We start from the raw sequence: 15,856 nt of genomic DNA on the forward strand, positions 1-15,856 counted from the left end.
AAAAAAGTTTTGAAATATCACAAGTTCTCCCAGAAAATGAGACTGTTTTCCTTCTCTGATTGCAATTAATGACCTGCCAGCCAAGGAGTCCCCAGACCAGCAAGGGCAGATTTCAGAGCAGAAGGAGGCCGGTGCCTGAGGGTGCATCCTCCCTTAAGGACAGCTTGAGTCTGTTCAGTTGTTCCTCTCAGAATTAAATGGATGCAACAAGAGGATGAAATGAGGCAGCACAGCCCAAATCTACGAGTGGCACTAACACAAAGGAGCCTGGGACAGGCCCCTTCTGCACCCAGCAAGGTCAGTGTGTTTCCTGCAATGTCGCCTGTCTCTAAATGATAAATAAAATGATGCTGCTTTTCTGCCCCAAATTTCCATTCTGTTGTCAGTTGGGGGGTTAAACATAAGCAGAGACACCATTCAAGGCTGAAAACCTGTGTGGTGACCACGTTCAACTGGAGCAGTGCGTGTGCATGGACTGACAGAGTGGTTTGGGTTGGAAGGGACCTTAAAGATCATCCAGTTCCACTCCCTGCCATGGACAAGGGACACCTTCCACTATCCCAGGTTGCTCCAACCCCACCTTGGATGCTTCCAGGGATGGAACATCCACAGTTTCTCTGGACAGCCAATGCCAGTGTCTCACCACCCTCACAGAAAAGAATTTCTTCCTAATATCCAATCTAGACCTAGCCAGGGCTCATTCAACTCCTGAGGGGTTTATCCCTCCTCTGGGATAAAGATCCTGAGCTATTGCTGCCCCTCTGGGCAAGGAGGAAGAGGAGGGGGAAAGGAAGAAGAGAAGGGTGTAGTTTCCATATGGATGGAGGCAGAAGCAACTTTTTGGGGTGGGGGGGGGTGTTTCAGGCACGGTCAGATATTGGGTGGCATCTTTGGATAGCGCTGCTGATCTGACTTTGAAGTTGCTGATTCCAGTCCAGGCTTGTGGAAAACTCCTCCCTGCTCTCTGCATCCCTCTCTCTGCAGCCCCTGTTGGGGCTGGTGACATTGCTGCGACCTTGCAGCCAGGCACCTCGGTGCCATCTCTTAGCTCTGGTTCCTCCCCCCCTGCTTCTCCCAGCCCAGCCCAGCCCAGCCCCTCACCTTCCCCGGGAGGCCCCTGCAGCAGCCGAGCGCCACATTTTCAATTTACACCAACTAAATGATTCATCGCCGCCTAAAAGAGCCCTGAGCAGAGCCCGGGAGGGGAGCGGAGCTGCGGCGGGAGAGGGAGAGGGAGAGGGAGAAGGAGAGAGAGGGGGGGACAAGATCGGGGCGAAGATACAGGGATGAAAAGCTCCGGTGACCTGCTCTCCTCCTCTCGGGGCAGCAGCCGATCAATCCTCCCCCCTCCCCTCTCCTGTCTGTGGGTCCGTCTGTCTCCTCCTCTCTCAGCGGGCTCGAGTTTCCCGGTGTAAGGTTAGGACAGCAGAGTTGTGGAAATCGATTCCCGAGCCCTGGCACACACAGGCTGGGAGAGGAGGGATGGAGAGCCTTTCCTGGGCATCCCAGACATCTCAGGTGGAGGGAGCCTGGAAATGGGGGTCTGGGAAAGGGGGTTGCATCACCCTTGAAGGGAAAATCCCAAAATAAGAGAGACATGCATGGGAGAAACAAAAAAAAATAGATGCAGATTTCCCCCATGTCTCCCAGTGCACACTGTCCCTCTTGATGGTTTATACTGGAGGGAAGAGATGAGTGAACACATGGCTTTGCCCACAGTCTGGTTCCCAGTCCTTCTCTATCCCAAGTCTTTACTAAAAACTGAAATAAAACCACCAAATGAGAACTTCTGAAATCTAAATGAGTCATTCTCTGACTACTAAATGGGTTCCCCCAGCCCAGCTGCCTCCTTCACCTCTTCCACAAGCTCCCATATCAGTCTGGCTGGATTCAGCCCTGCATTGGAAATCCCCTGGGATTCCTGACTGGGAGGGAGCTGGGAAGGGTTAACAGTCAGGAAGGGAAATGTTTCCCCATGGATCCTTGTGCAGGAATCACTGCTGACACATCCCACTTGAGAAGAAGTCTGTTAAAGAATCTTTAAGATGTTGAAAAAATTCTAATAAGAGACTTAATACTACAAAAACTTTGCCCTGAATATCCTGTGCAGCCAGAACTTGTTGAATGGGGTGTAATTCTCTCCTTGACTCTCAGGGCTACCTAAAAGGATGAGGAAACCGAGACCCAGAAAGCCACACCTGAGGCTGGACTAAAAAAACCCTTCCAGACTAGGATTGAAAATCAGATTTCTTAACTGCAGTGGCAGCTAGAGCAAAGGAAAAGACTGAAGTGGGATTTGATAACATTTGCCTTCCAACTGCTTCAAAAAAACCCCACAGGGAATTAATCTCAGTGACCCTGCTGAAATGTGCATAAATAAGAGGTGTTTCTCTTTTGCAGATAAGGAAACAGAGGTTAAGTGGCCAGAGGGAGGAGGGCACAGGGATGAACCATCAGCCAGGTCCACGTTGTGAGGCCAAACTTCTCCCTGAAGAATCGAGTCTATAAAGGTTTTTTTTTTTTTCTTTGTTTTAACCAAGTCAGTGCTGCCAATCCCACTCATCACCAGCCATTTAATTTTTAATACTCCTTCACAATGAGCTGCTGCACAACCTGCAGCTGTCTCTGCCCCTTTTCTCTCCTTTTGGGGATTTATTGCTGGGTGTATTGATTGCTCCTTGCCACTGACCCTGGATGGAAGGAGATGAAATATCCAGCATTGCTGTGGTACAATCAATGGCCAAACTCACGCTTTCCTATGCTGCTTGTCCTCCACAGAGGGCAAAATACAGGGTGTCCATCTCTGGGATGGACGCAGGGTAAGATGGGATAGAGACATCCTATAGAGCTGTACATCAAGTGGAAATATCCTCAGGTCAGCAGGATGGAAGTTTTATGGGCTCATGCTGACCAGGCCACAACTCAGGACTGCTTTGCCAGTAATCCCTTAAAGAATTCCAGAGCATGAGCCACGTTTTTGGACACGTTTTGGGATGTATCCCCTTGATCTGATCTGAAATTAGGCAGGCTGTCGTGGTTTTGGGTGAGGGTCACACAGTCTGACAACGATCAACAGAAGGTTGGAATATGGCACAGGTTTGTTCCCTTCTGCTCTAGAAAGGAGAGGTAGCAAAGAGCATCCCTTCAGCTGGATCACTGCCCCTTACCAGGAGAGTCTGCAATGCAACAGGAAGAACTCGGAGGTGAACTCAGCAGGAAGAAGACAAACACGCTGCAACAGCGGTGTCCATCAGAAAATCCCTCCAAGGCTGCCAAGGACACTGTGAGGCTTGGAGTGACAGCCCCCTGCAGAGCCACGCTCAGCTGGAGACGTCTGGGCAGACGGATCCAATGCACTTTGCAGCCCCTGTCTCTGCTGAGAGGTTCTTGGCAGATGAGACCACCCTGCCACTCATAGCCAGGAGCTCGGCCAGCCTGACACCTCCCTCTCCACGGCTCTGCCAGAGGCCTCTCTGCAGGAGGAGAGCCCTGGCAGGGAAAGGCTGAAGGGAGGAAACTTCAAGATCGATAACATCATTAAAAATCCTAAAGAAAACAAAGGCAGTGGACTAATATCCCAGTCCTGAGGACACCTGGATCCAGGGCTCCTTGGGAGGAGCATAACCAATCCAACACAATAATGAAACAGTGAAATGAGGTCCCTTCTCAGCCTGTTATAAGGAAGCCTAAGAAGATGGACAGAGACACACTTTCTCCTCATCCTGTCCAGACAAGCCAAATGAGCAGTTTGACCCCCTTCGTGCTCGTTTGGCCCAGCTGAGTTGGCCCACACAGGACGAACACTCAACTTCAGGGCCAACACTTTCCCCCACTGAACATACAAACCATAAGGTCCCCTTGGACCAACTAACTTGGAGTGGAGCCCATGATGCTTACAGGGATCTGATTCCTCTCTAAGGGCAAAGGAGATCATGACAAGTCCAAAAAGGCAGAGATTGAGGTCAGCAGTGGAAACTTGGAGGTGCTGAGACAAGGGCACCCAGTTAGAGCCGAATTGCCTTAAGGAGAGGAAACAACGTAAATATTGAAGAGCTGCTGAGGTTGGTTCAGAGTGGACAGGTGCTTCCCTGGTGCAGTCAGCAGACCATGGATCACGTGATGGAGGAGCCCTGTCCAGTCTCTACCACCCTTGCCTTCCAAAAAATCCTTCCCAGTTAAACCCAGCCCTCCCCAGAAAGTCCCAGCGACCTTGCTGGAGGCACCTGGGGGGCTCCTCGGCTCACCTGGCTCAGGTGAGACATCGTTTTTCCTCTCTGCCCTGTGTTACCACAGCCAGTGAGAGCAGAGGGTTGGTGGAAAAGCAGGGCTGGGCTGGTGACAAGCCCCAGCAGGTACTTACGTGTTGTGAAGGACACACCATCCACAGTGAGGGTCTCCTGAGCCCAAGCACTCGCTGCAGGTCTCGTACTGGCTGCACGACTCCACGGGCACCCGGGTGAGCTGCAGGAGGAAAGGGGACAACCTGTCAGGCTTTTCACAGCCCATAATGACTTCCTGGAGGTGCAACCCGCCCTGTCCTCTTCCCCTGATGCCTGTCCTCCCAGAGGGATATCCACACAGAGCTCAGCAGGCCTGGGGGATGTGGGTGCAGTTTGCTCCAGAGCTCAACTTGGTGCAATCCCTGTCCAGACCATCACATCCCATGTGGCCTAACCCTCTTCCCCATGTCCTTCCACCCTTCATTGCCAGATGACCTCACTTGCACACCAGGGAATCAGCACATCAAGCAGGTTGTGGGGACCTGGGACAACTAAACAAGGTGTGATCTTCTGCAGCAAGTTCAATGCACTGGGTCTCAGTGCTCTCTCCCACTTTGGTTGTGGGCCCGGCTGCTTTCTGGCTCCCTGTGAGCACTGAGGTCTTGTGATGTCTTTGCCTCCCTCCCATGACCTCCTGCATCACCACTCCCCACTGCCACCCCCACTCCTGGTCCCAGGAGAGCGTTAGCTCCACTCTCCGTTGCCTGTGCATCTTCCCAGCCATCAGTTGTCCCATTCATGGAGAGGCTGCTTCCAGCAGGAAAAGGACAAAGCCTGAGTATTTCCTTGCTGTCACCCTGCCTTTGCAGCTCAGAAGGCATCAGACGTGGACCTGAAACACCCACCTACTGCCAAAACGCCTCAATTTTAGTATCTATTTTTCTTTCATTTTTTTCCTTTTTAATTAAAGTATTTCAGGGGGAGAGATTTCAAAGGCAGAAGGGACTGCCCAGCCTGACCTCCTGTCTCACAGACCAGTGCCTTTTGATTCCTCTCAGGTTTTGCAAGCCCCTTGCATCTTTTGATGCCAAACATACGGTTTGGGCCCAATGACCTGACAGTCTCTTTTCCATTGAATAAACTTCAGAGAGCTCCTATAATACCCAGTCAGTCGCTGGTGTCTTTGCCCCAGCTCCTGTCAGCAGGGAGAGTTTGTTCCTTCAGATGATATAGTGTGGTATTATCCTGATGAAACACCACTGAGAACTGCCAGCTCTAAACTGCAGAACAGTTACTGGTGACAAATGACAAGGGAATACACCTGGATCCCGGTGACAGGGTTTTTTTTTAACTTGGCGCAACGTTCAGCGGAGTCTGAGCTGTGAAGTGACAGATTAAGATCCATCCTGATTGCACCTGTAAATGAACCAAGAATTGGCTGCCCTTTTTTTTTTTTTTTCAATTTTAAATATAAATATATATCGGGCGAAATTCCAGCTGTGTATGAAGACCTTTTCTATTTGGATCAGGAATTGTCTTCCTCACCTCTATACACAAATCCACTGCAACAGGTAGGTGATAGCCTGTGAACAAAAGCTGAAAATGTGGGGCTTTGCCTCTGGCAAGTGGCAGCAGCTTTAGAAAACTTCAGGTAGAAATATCATTTATTTATCATTGCACCATTGCCTGTGCCAAGTCACCCACAGAAACCAACTGAAAGCTTTCCATGAAAAATGTGAGAGTGTGGAGGAAAAACAAAACAAAACAAAACAAAACAACCAAAAAGCAACACAAAACCACTTTTTCTCAGACTGATTCTTTTGCCATGAGCATAAGAACATAACCAGAACGGAGAGAGCAGCAACAGTGAGAAGATCAAGAGAGGGATGGAGTCCTTCAAACTTCTGTAATTATGGTGGACTTGGCAGTGAAAAGCTAATGGTTGGATTTAGATGATCTTTTCCAACCTACATGATTCTATGATTCTGTCAAGAAGTTTCAAAGGTGAGGTGGCTTGGCCATGAATGCAGTTGTTCCAGCTTCCTTAAGCTTCGGGTCAAGAAGGTATCAAAATGCCCATCAAGTATAAATGTTATGCTCCAGAATTTCACCCAATTAGACCAATAGTCTGTGTTGCGTCCAACTTCCAAAAATACATTGAATTTTTTACAAGAGTGTATTGAGAGTTGCAGACCCTATGATTTGTTATGTCAGCCATTCCCACCTCTTTTTTCCACTTAAGAAAAATATCTGAGTAATTTTTCCTTGATCACATCTGGCTTGACCGCCAGAGTCCTTGAAGAAGAGGCAGATAATTCAGTAATGAAAGGCTGTCAACCTGCCATTCCTCTATCCAGATGTAACTGCTTGTGTAAATCTCCCCCTTGGAATTAGAAATTTTATGGACACGGTTGGGATTGGCTCTGCAGTTCCTACCCAAACTACCCTCAGTGTAACATATGGTGCTGCTTGATTTGTCCTCATTAGATGTGGGTAGTTTTTCTCATCTCTGAGCTAGTTTACATCTGTCTTATGGAACTGAGCCCTGATTAAGAAGTTCAGGTCAGAACACGCACTTTTCAAGCATCTGATGATGCTGGGTTTGGATGTCCTGACTCAAAAGCCACTTGTGGCTCTGATATATGCACAAGAGAGAAGTCCTAGAGGGCTGCATTTTGCTGTTTGTTTGCAAATTGCTACAAAAAGAGTAGATAAAAAGTGGTCTCTGTAGGTTTAATTATTATTATTATTTAATTAGCCATCAAAGGGTAGCCAAGCTCCTTTCAGAATCGGGAGGGACCTACTGGGAATCCAGATCTTCATCTTTGCAGGAATGTTTTGCTTTCGGTGTATTTAGGGTAGTTTGTGGGATTGTTTAGGAGCACACCTTGCTTGGGTTGCTGTCCCAGAGACCACAGAGGTGTGGCAAGAGCCTCCACATCCTGCCAGTCCCACCAGAGTGTCTCCTGTGTCACTGTTTGCATTGTGACATGTTATTCCTGCTGCATAAGACCTTTTATGAGTTCACCCCAAGCAGCTTTATTGCGAGATTAATTAAAACTGCCCCACGCTGGTAAATGTCTTGGGCTGTAAGTGTCAGACCTTCTAATTAATACAGAAAGAAACTACAGAAAACAAAGGAGCTGCAGCTGAAAGGAAAGCCACCTAAGGGTCGTCTCTGCTGAAAAGAGAAAGAACATCAAGCAAATAAGGCACATCTGAGGTCTTATTTTCCTTTTTGGAACATAAACTGTAATTAATTCGGCTCAGCTTCCCAAGCTGAAAGTTTTGAGAACTGACCGTGGCCCTCCAGGGAACAGTCAGCTTTTTGTGCTGCTGCTAAAATATCTGGAAAAGGAAAAGTCCACACAGCCTCCCAATTACAAAGCCTTGACATTATTCACTGCAACGAAGGGACCAGACAGTGCTGAAGGTTGAAATCTCCACTGTAAACCAAGCTGTGAATACTCCTTCCACCTCTCCTCCAGCCTTGGAAAAGCCTGACAAACTTTTCAAGGTCATTTCCCGACATCAGTGAGCGTCTTTCACCGAGGTGGAACTTGGATTTAACATTTTGCTGCAAATATCACAGAATCACAGAATATCCTGAGCTGGAAGGGACCCATTCCTGGAAGTGTCCAAGGCCAGGTTGGAAGGGCTTGGAACAATCTGGGATAGTGGAAGGTGTCCCTGCCCACAGCAGAGGGTGGGACTGGATGGGCTTTAAAGTCCCTTCCTACTCAAACCTTTCTATCATTCTTTCTATCTGGAATGTGGTGAGATCCCAGAGCCAGGGGTGGACAAGGGGTAGGTGATTCCAGTGTCCTTCTCAAGGGCAGCGAGAAAACAATGAGCAGGTCCAGCTGCCATTTCTGCAGCAGAATTTGAAGAGATAACTCACTTCATCAACATATCCATTCACTGGCTCCCAAAGAAATCATTCATGAGTTTCTGGCTCACAGGGACATCTTGAAAAATCTGGGAAGATCCACAAAGTGCTGCACGGTTCAGAACTCACCTACTACTTCAGGACACATCATCTCACCTCTGATCCAGCCTAACTTCCAAACTGCAGCTTCTCCAGCTCCCAGCTTCCCTTCTACCCTCCATTTCTAGTATGATTGAGTTCCAGAAAGTCATTTAAAACAAAATGATTGAGTGGTTTGGATCTGATAGACAGTAACAGCTAATCCTGTTAGAAATTTGGCTCCTACTTCTGCCATTATATATTGACAAAAGCTCCTGCTATGTGCTCAGTCATAATTTTCTGGCTCCTCTATTTGACTCTTTTATTTCAATATACATTGCTTCTTTCTCCCCTTAAACTGCCAACATTCTGGTCAAAACCTGAATCATTGCTCAATCTCTGCTGTTATAATTGGATGTTAATACAGAGGCAGGATTTATTCAGTCTGATGGACTGAGTTAATTTAAATGTACAAAAAGGCATCTTAAGTAGCCAATTTCCTTCCCAACAGTCAAAAGATACATTTCCAAAACACTGAACAAGCCATGTGGGTTCTGGGAATGCTGCTATCTTTCAAGACTCAGCCAGCCCCCAAAAAATGCAGGAAGATTAAGAGTGGAGCTTATTGGATTTCAAAGCCTGGAAAAGAGTGTTCCTGATAATACCTTCTATTAAACAGAGCAAGGCAAGAGCAACCTGAGAGACCACTGGAGGAACCATTTCTGCACTCTGAACAGAGTCAGGGGGGATGTTCTGTCACCTGCACAGCACCCCAAGATGCCAGTTTTATTTTAGCCTGAGTTATGGACAAAGGGACTCAAAACTCCTCTGTTTGATACCCTGTGCCTTATTATCTGACCTACAAACTCAGTGAAAAGCAGGAACACAGAAACAGGACTCCTACCCATGTGGATGTAAAACTGCTGGGAGAGGAGATGATCCTGTGGGGATAAGAGATGAGGACCTGGGTTTCATCCCAGCCTGCCACTCCAGCATGATAAGTAAATAACTTCCCAGTCTCACTGGGACAGGGAATGTCATTTCTCATCAGACACCCCCAAGCTTTGCCTCTTCATCGTAGCACACTTCCCAGGAAATCCATGCTTACACACCTGGAAAACTGGGGGCTTTAATTAAGAGCGTTAATTGGAAGCAGCAGTAGCTGTCAAGGACAAATGACACAATAATTAAACTGGGGGTCAGTGCCCTGCTGGGTGGCAGGATGAATTACCTGCTCAAATATACTTGTTCATCAAAGGCTCTCTACCCACAGTTGTGTGTGTGCTGCTTCTCCTTCTCTTCCCTTCCTCTTCTCTTTTCTCCCTTCTCTTCCCTTCTCTTCCTGCACATCTTTGCTGAGAGAGGACTTTGGCGTTGCCAGAGCAAATCCCCAGCCACAATCACACTACATTTACACCAACAGAGGCAAAGCAAGAAGGGGAATAGAAAGATATGAAGCTCCTGTGACAGCAGAAAGCTCTGTGGTAAGGCTGAGGAGATGGCAATTCCCGCCAGATGCTCTCATGGTGAGGTTGCTGTTGATGCTCCTGCAGCAGGGAGCTTCTCTTTGCACACCTTGCAGTGCAGATCTCCTCTTCCTGCCTCCCTTGGCAGGACCTTGCTTGGCAGCTGGCTCAGAAAATCCAGATCACTTGTTTTCTGCATAGGCCACGCTGGGCTCCGTTTCTGATCCACTGGGACTGTCAGTCTTGCAGCTTGTGGGGAGCAGCTCTGTCATGGCAGGTATGGAAGGTGAGGGGTTTGCCTTCTCACCAAGGTCTGTCTGCAACATCAGAGTCTAATTCTAAGCCAGAAACCCGGGCTCTGCTGAAGGAGAGACCTCTTGCAAGGCAGGATTTGTCTGCTCTCAGTTTTAGGTGAGGTAAATCACCCCCTGGCTGTGCCTGTGTCTGTTCACTGAATAGAAAGGAGTCCAGACAGCCAGGTCAGGCAGAGACATTTACCATAGACACCATGATCACAAGGTGAGCTGAATCCCACCTCAATGTCACACAATTTTCTGCTTTTCCTCAAATCTTACCACTGAGAACAATCCCCAAACCTGTAAGGGCTTCCCCTCTTCCCAGTTGTAGCACCAGAATAACCAGTCACAACACACAATGATTTTTATTTCATGTCTGGGAGAGTGGTAGAGGAAATCCACTGTGTCACACAGCTAGAAAACCATTCCATAACTCAAAAGATCTGGTGTGATGACATGGGTTGTGTTTGAACAAGTGCCTTTCACCATCTGCTCTGTCAACACAACCCTCACACCGAGCTCATCCCTGCTCTCTGTTCTGGCTCTATTTACAAAGGCACAGACTCTCAGACAACAAAGATTATCTCAGCCCTTTTCTTGAAGGCTTGGCAGCTTCCCAGGTTCCCCCTTCACGACAGCACGACTCTGCTGTCCCTTCTTCAAAGAATTCCAACACTCCTTAGTGACTCTCCTCCCAAAAAACATCAGGACTCGAGGAGGAGCAAGGGCCACACCACCCTGTTGTGGGTATGGTTGGCAACTTGGAGACTGAAGAGTGTTTTTCATACACTGGGAGGCTTCAGAGTTGAATCTCACCCAGAGATTCAAAAGAGTGCAAAACTCTTCCTTCAGCTGGGATAGCAAGGGTGCAACCCACTGGCATAAAGCAGGAAAATTATTAGGAATCCTTTTGATATACCAGATTAGAGGTGTGAAGGGATATCCAAGTGATTTTACCCAAGTTTGATGAAAACAGCCACCTTCTTACCCACCCTGCAAACCATCAGCACTGACCAACTCCCTCTACCCATGGCATTCAATCCGTGTCTCTCCCTTGCCGGGTCCAGATACCTTCAGATCCCCCCTGCCCTGTTTGCATTAAATCTTTATCCCCTGGTCAAGTGCTTCAGTCTGCAAACTGTAAAACAAAAGAGGTCTGGCTACACATTTGTGTTCAAAAGCCTTCGAAATAAGAGCCTCGTGTCACAATTAATGCAGGGCCCGGCCGGGCTTAATGAGAGCCAGTGCCTTGTGTGGCCACTGGAGCGTGGCTGCTGAGCCAGGCAGAGATCATTACCCAGCCTCTAGACAGGCTGGATATAGATTTAATTGGGACCTCTAAAGGAATTTATGTCACTGCAATGGCCTTTCTCAAAGTCCAGCATCCCTTGAAGGCTCCTGGTGGAGGAGTGAAGAGTTGTTTCTGCTGGTGGTGGCTACTTTTCATTGTGTTGTTCCACCTTCTTTTCAGATGTCCCCCATCACAGAATCAAAGACTTGGATTGGAAGGGACCTTAAAGATCATCTAGTCCCATCTAATCCCTTCATGATGTGAAGGGATTCTCACCCTGAGTTATCAAGGAGAATCTTCCTATGGATTAATTCTCCTCAGCAGCCCTCTCAGGTATCCTATTGTACCTCCTTGTCCATTCCCACCAGTTCAATCTTACCACCACTAAAAATTCCATCTTTACACATTTAATATCTCCCTGGACTATGAAATCCTCATCCAATCACCTGGAGGAGCTCTGCCTCATCTCTCTCCCCAGCCACCCTCACCCTCTCCCAGGTTTCTGGCTCCACCACTTGCTGGCCCAGGCAGTTCATGAAGGATTGTGTTGATCAAACTCCCTTGTGCAGGTACTACCAAACTGAGGAAATGGTGGAAGTTTGAAAAAATGTCATTTTTTCAGTTGTGATCAGACCAAAAATCCCCCATATTCCCACATAAAACCAGCTGTGCTGGCTGGGACCAACACTCCACAGATCCCAGATAAGGAAAGCATAAGAACAGGATCAATACATATGTTCCCAGTAGTTGCCCAAAATTTTGGCTATTGTCATTCAGGGGAACTTCTGCATCTTATCTGGCTCTCTGCCATAATGCAAAAAAGACCTTTCTTTACTTTTTTGGTTTATCTTGCAATTGCATTGACTTTCTGCATCCACACCCCACTGTGCCAGGGAATTTCACAGGTCCAGAGCCCACTGCTTGAAGGAATCACCTCCTTTCATTTGTTCAGGACTTGATTTTTCAAAAGTTTAATTTCATGCCCTGTAATTCTTGTATTTGCAGAGGTGGTGAACAGTCATTTCTCATCCATCCCATTTTACCATCCATAAATTTGCCAATCTCTCCACATACCCCATCTCACCTCCTTCCAGGCTGAGGAATTCCTGCTTCTTCAGTCACCTCCCACTTGGAAACCACCCCATACCTCTGACTGTAGAATCATTAAGATTGGAAAAGACCTTTCAGGTGATTTGAGTCCAACCATTAACCCAACACTGCCAAGGTTCCCTCCTGAGCCTCCTTTTCTCCAGGCTGAGCCCCCCTCAGCTCCCTCAGCTGCACTTCATAGGACTTGTCCTCACAAGACTTGTTCTCATCCTGGTTCCCTTTCTCTTTTGACCATTTATTTACCCTTATGAGCCAAATGTTGGGAAAAGGAGAGTCTATCTGGTGACACCAGGTCATCTCTTTATAGCCTTTTCTCCTCCCTGGGCTCTCAGGCACCGATCACATCATCAGAAACTACTAAGTGACTGCCTTTAGCAGGGTGCCACCTCTCAGCTTGAGATCCATGACCCTGTACATCCTTCAGGCTCATCCCAGATGAGAAAGAAAACACATCAGATTAAAGTGTGATTAAGACTGTGTTTCATCACAGGCGGGGAACTCGTAAAGCTTGATTGCTTTGAGCAGTGTGAGTGTACAGTGATAGTGATCTTCAGCTCCTCAGAGGGCACTCCTTGCCACGAAAAGGAGCATCTGGTTTGTTCCCAGATACCCTCACACACACCCTGCTTCAAATCTGTCCCTGCCCCTCCCCTGCTTTTCCAAGTCCTTCTCCAGGCAGGGCCCTCCAATCTCTCTCTGACAGGAGCTCCGCACCATCAGTCGGAGTGATGATAACATCAGCTGAAGAGTTATGAGGTCACACTGCTTTATCTGCAGCCCAAAAGCTGCAGATCCAAGGCAGGGAGAGCCGTGGCAACCTGAGCTTGTGCAGCAAACACGCACCAACCCGGCCCGGAAACGCAAATTTGGGGCTTTCAGTGCTGTTGCACCTCCGCCTCTCCAGAGCGCTCACGGCCAACAGTGCTACCGAGGCTTTCAGTCAAGAGCTAAGCAAGAACCAGGGGAAAAAAAAAAAAGTGAAGCAGCCTCTTCCCAAGCCCTTAAATTTATGTCTCAGTTTATTAAAGGAGAGACAAGCCGACAGCACTCACAGCTCAGCTGGCGCCTGGGGGAGCTCTCAAGGTTTGGGTGGTAATTAGTGCTGCCAAAAAGACAACGACCAGGCAGAGATTCAGGCAACTCTTTCAGGGCTCATCTATTTGTCTTGAGACATCTCTGCTCTTTGTTTCGCTGTGGAACAGGAGAGGAAACTTCCCAGCAAAGCCCAACTCCCCCTCTGCAGGGTTTTAATTCACACAGGGCTTGAAATGCAGAATTCCTACTGAGTGCAGTGAGGGTTGTTCCATCCCAGTCCCCAGAGCCCATATTTCAATGGATTAAGTGCACAGCCTAGTGCAGCAAAGCACTACACGTGTTTTCCCAGCTTTCTCAGACATTCATCTTGCCATAAAATGGAAAGTTCAAGGATATCTAATTCAGGGATCATATAAATGCATAACATTTAAGGTCAGAAGGGACCACTACATCATCTGTTCTCACCTCCTGTGCATCACAGCCACTACCCATCTAGTCTCATACTTAACCACATAATCTGGGTTTAACTAAAGCATGCTGCCTAGAAAGACCTCCCATTTTGATGTGAAGATACCAAGAAACGGAGAATCCTCCATTTCATGAGCAGTTTGTTCCAGCAGTTCATCACTCGCACCATAAAAATCTTGTACATGCCTCACTTTTCATGGGAATCCATCAGTTTTTGGCTGCCAAACACTGATTCTTATTTTGTTTTCCTTTTCTAGCTTTAAGAGCCCCTTAACCTGCTGTTTTCACCACGTGAAGATGCTCAGAGATCCTAACGGGACCATTCCTTAATCTTCCTTCAGATAAATGAACACTCGAAGATGCCTTCAAACCCTACAAGGAAATCACACCTTCCTACTCCCTGTAAATAATTTTTGTGCTTCTTTTCTGCTGCTTTTCCTATCTGACCACAGAGCATGACTACAACTCTCCCACTCTCCTGCTCTCCTCCAAGGATGCAGGATGCTGTCTCAGCTGTTCCTACTACTCCAGGCAAGACTAGGAAAAACCCTATTCTAGGGCGTAAAAGGGATGAGCCACTCATTCATTTCAGTCACTGCTTTCTAGGACACATCTCCCACTTCCCAGCCTGACCTACATTCCTTCCTGTGAGGCAGCAAAGTTTGCATTTGTTTTGTTTGAGGGAGCCAAAGTCACCCAAATGCTCTGCCCTCGGTGTCGTTAATGCTGAGCTAATCATTGTTCCACTGAATATTTTATCCCTGGGATTTAATATCAACCTCCCACTCATTCATGAACATTTTCAGTAGGTTTGGGCCCAGTATTGATCCCTGGAGAACACTAGTAGGAAAACCCTCAGGCTCTTTGAGAGCTGCCAGTGTTAAGCCAATGCAGAGATATCCTCAAACTATTTTTAGGTTTTGGGTTTTTATTTTTTTAAGGGCAACAGGTTGTGGTGTTATCCCAAGTGCTGCATGGAAAGGTAAAGACAGGGCATCCACACACTAAAACTTCATTATTTCCTTAAGGAAGGGATCACCTGTTTCCTCAAGGATTGAAAAATATCTAATTTCTCATAAAAATTGCCATTTGGCCTTGGAGCTTCAGATTTATCCAGGCACTGTATTACTTAATATTACCCTTTTCTAGCCACCATGAATCACTAGACTGGGGGACAAGAAGCACCTAAATTATTAATATATTCCCCAGTATATTTGATGTAGGATATTTCAGGTCTCTGGTGTGCAAAGTCATCCTCAGAAGACCCGGTGCCTGGATATTGTAGATTTAAACCTGGCTAAAACAGCTTGGTGAACAGCTCGAGGTTCAACAGGATCAATCTGGGCACTGGAAACCTTTGGAGTTGTTGGGATCTCCTGACTCCTGGCGATAACTTTGAATCCAGGCCTTTGAATGGGTCCCAGAGCTTGTGCGGGAGCACACAAGGTTCTTATTTCTCCAATTAGTTCCTCTTTCATTTGTACTCCTGTAATTTCTGCCCACATTTTTCTCCAGCCAAAGCAGGAGGCCGAGACTCCCACTGCACCTTTCTTTTCATGGAAAGGCACACACACAGCTCCCAGATTTCTCGGGGGGAAAAACAGCTGGCATGAGGATCTGTAGGAGAAGCATAACTTTTGTCCCTGTAGATAACTATTCAGATTTGATTTAAGGTACTGCTCTGGTGCTGTATGAAACAGGGAGATCTCATTTCAGCTCCTTTGTGCCGGGCCCTGAGTTCACAAAAGCTGAGCAGGAACATTGTCCAGGGGGGGCAAGGACAGGGGCTGGGGGGGGGGGGGATGATGTTCTTGGATGATTGCAAGATGAACACTGCCAGCTGGCCTGTGCACAAAGGACTGAGACCCAAGAGACCCCACAAAGCCTTTGCCAGCTCCATCCAGGTGGTTCCCAAACTGGCATCCTGAAACAGAGTGGGATTAACCCACTGAGGCACCTTAGAGGAGCCTCCACCTCAAAGATCAAAGGCACCCTGGCTCCAG

The 15,856-nt window shown here is 47.6% G+C and overlaps 1 protein-coding gene across 4 annotated transcripts in view; it reads right to left on the reverse strand.

Moving 5' to 3' along the window:
- The window catches only part of LOC114061024 (plexin-A4), a 440,892-nt gene that overhangs the window by 145,243 nt on the left and 279,793 nt on the right, over positions 1–15,856 (reverse strand). For 2 of the 4 annotated variants that reach the window (XM_027891006.1, XM_027891007.1), the window contains exon 5: positions 4,361–4,461. In XM_027891006.1, the coding sequence (XP_027746807.1) occupies positions 4,361–4,461 (101 nt within the window). Of the gene's footprint in view, positions 1–1,742; positions 1,926–4,360; positions 4,462–7,107; positions 7,163–15,856 lie in introns of those variants that run through there. The other 2 variants (XM_027891008.1, XM_027891009.1) reach the window with 2 other exon arrangements.

Source organism: Empidonax traillii, unplaced genomic scaffold, assembly GCF_003031625.1.
Source record: "Empidonax traillii isolate 1590-97213 ecotype Southwest subspecies unplaced genomic scaffold, ASM303162v1 scaffold306:size632451, whole genome shotgun sequence".
NCBI classification, from domain to species: domain Eukaryota; kingdom Metazoa; phylum Chordata; class Aves; order Passeriformes; family Tyrannidae; genus Empidonax; species Empidonax traillii.